This window comes from Vespula pensylvanica, chromosome 17 (genome assembly GCF_014466175.1).
Source record: "Vespula pensylvanica isolate Volc-1 chromosome 17, ASM1446617v1, whole genome shotgun sequence".
In the NCBI taxonomy this organism is placed as follows: Eukaryota; Metazoa; Arthropoda; class Insecta; order Hymenoptera; family Vespidae; genus Vespula; species Vespula pensylvanica.
In genome coordinates this window covers 320,001-323,718 of record NC_057701.1, presented here as the reverse complement: position 1 = coordinate 323,718, position 3,718 = coordinate 320,001, and the positions used below count along the sequence as shown (strand labels likewise).

The 3,718-nt window shown below is 48.9% G+C and overlaps 1 protein-coding gene across 5 annotated transcripts in view; it reads left to right on the top strand.

Annotated features, from left to right (window-relative positions):
* LOC122635255 (probable nuclear hormone receptor HR3) overlaps nucleotides 1-3,718 on the top strand; it is a 55,955-nt gene that overhangs the window by 50,371 nt on the left and 1,866 nt on the right. For 3 of the 5 annotated variants that reach the window (XM_043825246.1, XM_043825247.1, XM_043825243.1), the window contains exons 5-7: nucleotides 2,357-2,629; nucleotides 2,728-2,952; nucleotides 3,063-3,401. In XM_043825246.1, the coding sequence (XP_043681181.1) occupies nucleotides 2,357-2,629; nucleotides 2,728-2,952; nucleotides 3,063-3,322 (758 nt within the window). In that variant the 3' untranslated portion in view covers nucleotides 3,323-3,401. Of the gene's footprint in view, nucleotides 1-516; nucleotides 694-831; nucleotides 1,102-2,356; nucleotides 2,630-2,727; nucleotides 2,953-3,062 lie in introns of all 5 variants that reach the window. The other 2 variants (XM_043825248.1, XM_043825245.1) reach the window with 2 other exon arrangements.

Genomic DNA, 3,718 nt, shown 5'->3' with positions numbered 1-3,718 from the left:
CTATATATATATATATATATATATATATATATATATATATATACACATCACTTTCTCTCTCTTTATCTTCATTTTTCTCTCTTTTTCTCTCCTGGTCCTCTTCTACCGTTCCTTCCAACTGCCCACTCTTTATTTCGCCGCCATTAACGCTAATTGATCGAAACTAACACGCACACTCGTCGTCGAACGACGCGTCACCGTTCCGCAGTGCCGGCAGGAAGACGCGAGCAAGTTCGAAAACTATGTGACTAACAATAAGTATAACGAGCGAACTCCTTCCGGTACCGCGTGCCTGCTTATAACCGCGTTTCGATCCCACGGATCCTTTGGTTAAGGATTCGTTCTCGCAAGGGTGATCTCGGGAATGCGAGAGAGGAAGCGCTGCGACGATGACGATGATGAAAAGGAAAAAGAGAAAAGAGAGGCGATATCGAGCGCGCTTCCTGGTCACCCTTGCCGCGTGCTCGTAAAGGCTGGAGGCCTGAAGCCGTGAACTTTGACTTTTCGGCGCACCAGGAAAGTCGCTGTCTGCCTCGACAACCGGAAGCAGCACAGGCGGTGGAGGCAGTGCTGGTGGAGGCAGCGGCGGTGGCGGCGGCAGCGGCGGCGGCGGAGGAGGAGGAGGAGGAGGAGGAGGAGGAGGCGGAGGAGGCAGCAGCGGCGGTGGGGGTGGGGGTGGGGGTGGTAACGGTGGTAGCAACGCTGGTAGTGCCGGTAGTGGTGCTGGTGCTGGTGGTGGTGGTGGTGGTGGTGCTGGTAGTGGTAGTAACGGAGGAGGTGCTGGAGCCGGCGGCACTGCTGCTGCCGGTGGAACGGTTGGTAGCGCTGGAGGTGGTGGTAACGGTGGTGGTGGTGGTGGTGGTGGTGGTAGTGGTGGCGGCGGCGGCGGTGGTGGTAGCGGTGGTGGTGGTGGTGGTTCGCTGAGCGGGGGTGGAATCGTTGCTGTCAAGCAAGAAACTACCGTCGAACTCGCCAGCTTGGGACACGGCTCGTACACGATGGTCGACTCGACGACCTTTCTGAGCGGTCAGCAACAAAGGGTCAGCAATCCATCCGAGGACGACGAAGTGCCGAGTCTGCCCAGTATGTCCCATGCGAGATGTGAGGTTACGTTTGTGTCCCTTTGCATGGGCATGTTCGCGCTCTTTTTCTCTCTTATCTCACTTTCTCTCTCTCTCTCTCTCTCTCTCTCTCTCTCTCTTTCTTTCTCTCTCTCTCTCTCTCTCTCTCTCTCTCTCTCTATTTCTCTATTTCTACCTCTATCTCTTTTTCTTCGCGACAAAGAGTCCGCGTATGTAAAAAGGATAGAACCTCTCCGTTTGATCGCTCTCCTTTCGAGAAAGCCAAAGATCTTGTTTGTTCAAAATAAATGAAAGATAGACACATGCGTCTTATCCGATAAACCGAGAGATAATATCGAATTCCTTGTAAGATGGATACTTTGCGATTACGCGTTCCATCTCCTTTTTTCGCTATCTTCTATGTTCTTCCCTTTTCTCTGAAATCTCTTTCTCGTGCTTTCGATGGTCTTTCGCACGATCGTCTCGCAATTTTGTCATACATGTATTTTGCTCATGTTGCATGAAATACTTCAAAGTCGATTCGCTACTAAGGCAGAGTACCGATGATGCATTATGTCATGCCGCAAATACTTTTGTTTCTTTCAATGAAAATAAGAAAGAAAATAAATAAATAAATAAATAAAAAAAGAAGAAAAGAAAAGAAAAAAAAAAAGGAAAGAAAAAAGCTCAAGCGATTTCACTCGCCTTGTCTTGTATCATTTCGAATCGTACGCGGACTCTTTCAGTAACCACATACCTAACGGCGATTTCGACGTGCTCGCGTGACCCACCCGCATCGACCGTGTCGGTTAGATAAAGAGCGTTTAATATGGATCACGCAGCGGCAAGTTGGAAAGTAGACGAACGGACTAATAGTCCAAACGTGTCGCGCATCGAGACGACTACGAATGTCGATGGAAATTTTGGAATAATCTTAGGAGAGATACCGTTCGAGTTGCGTTGAAAATATTCTCTACGGATCCATATTACTCGATTCTAGCTTTTGCACGTGTAAGTCGCGTTATAGATTCAAAGTGACACGCGCCGTTCGGCACGCAAGAAGAACATGTCTCGACTATGTCTCGGCTTTGTACTACCTTCCGTACGAACGAAGAAAAAAAGAAAAAACGAACCTACACCTATTCCTTATTTACCAAATTATTACCAAATCGATTCCTTGGTAGTATGCCTGAAGCTGCTTCGATGTATCGAATAGTGAGATAAAGTAAAAATATATACGAAAAAAGGGAAAGAAGGAGGTTAATTACATCAAACGGCATGCACGAATTTCGCAGATCCAGCACAGATCAGTGAGCTCCTCTCAAAGACGATAGCGGACGCACACGCGAGAACGTGCCTGGTGTCGACGGAACAGATACAGGAGTCATTCCGGAAGCCTCACGACCTCTCCAGATTGCTCTACTACAAGAACATGGCGCACGAGCAACTTTGGCTCGAATGTGCCCAAAAGTTAACCACTGTTATCCAGCAGATCATCGAGTTCGCTAAAATGGTCCCTGGATTCATGAAGCTCTCGCAGGACGACCAAATTGTTCTACTCAAGGCCGGTTGGTATCTCTTCTCAGAAACGTTCTTACTTATTTCTCATGGAACTCTCTACGTTCCTAGTTGGTATTTATCAGATAGTAACGAAAACCTTTCGCAGGTTCCTTCGAGTTGGCTGTGCTACGAATGAGCAGGTACCTCGATCTCCAGCAAAATTGCGTCCTCTACGGCGACACGATGTTGCCTCAGGACGCGTTCTACACGACGGACACGGCGGAAATGAAGCTGGTTTCCTGCGTGTTCGAGCTGGCTAGAAGCGTTGCCGAATTGAAGCTAACCGAAACGGAGTTGGCGCTTTATAGCGCGGCGGTATTACTCAGTCCCGGTTCGTAAATCTCAACGTAACTCTTATAATCGCTTATAAATAATATTCCCGATAATAGAACGATTATTAGGAAGAGGAAAAAGAAACAATGTGTGCATTTGTTCGAACAGATCGGCCGGGACTGAAGGGATTGGCGGAAATCACGAGGCTTTCGCAGGCGGTGATACGGGCACTGAGGTCGGAGCTGGACCGGAATCACGTGTCACCGATAAAAGGCGACGTCACCGTGTGCGACGCGATCCTCGCGAAGATTCCGCAACTGCGGGAGATCTCGCTCTTACACATGGACGCCCTGGCGAAGTTCAAACGGTCGCAGCCGCACCTCGAGTTTCCGGCCCTTCACAAAGAGCTTTTCAGCGTCGACAGCTGAACGATCGACGCGACGCAGGGCGTCCCGACGCTGACAAACAAAGCGGAACGCGAATAGCGCGGGGCCTTGCTCTGTCGAGGTGAGTTCCGAACGGGTACTCGAGACAGACGGAGAGAGAGAGAGAGAGAGAGAGAGAGAGAGAGAGAGAGAGAGAGAGAAAGAAACATTAAGAAAGCTATACTTCGTGCGAGTAACGAGTAAAGAAAAGCTAAGAAAAATCGGTACGGGATCGAAATAGGAAACGTTCTCTCTCGAGGAAGACGCTAGACTACCGAGACGATCTTCGTTGAGTAACGATCTGATACCGCCCTTTCGATATCACGATCGATACCTGGCGCGATCTGTACGAGTGATAAAAAAGAAAAAAGATGGAAGCGTGTATAGAAAGAAACGGCC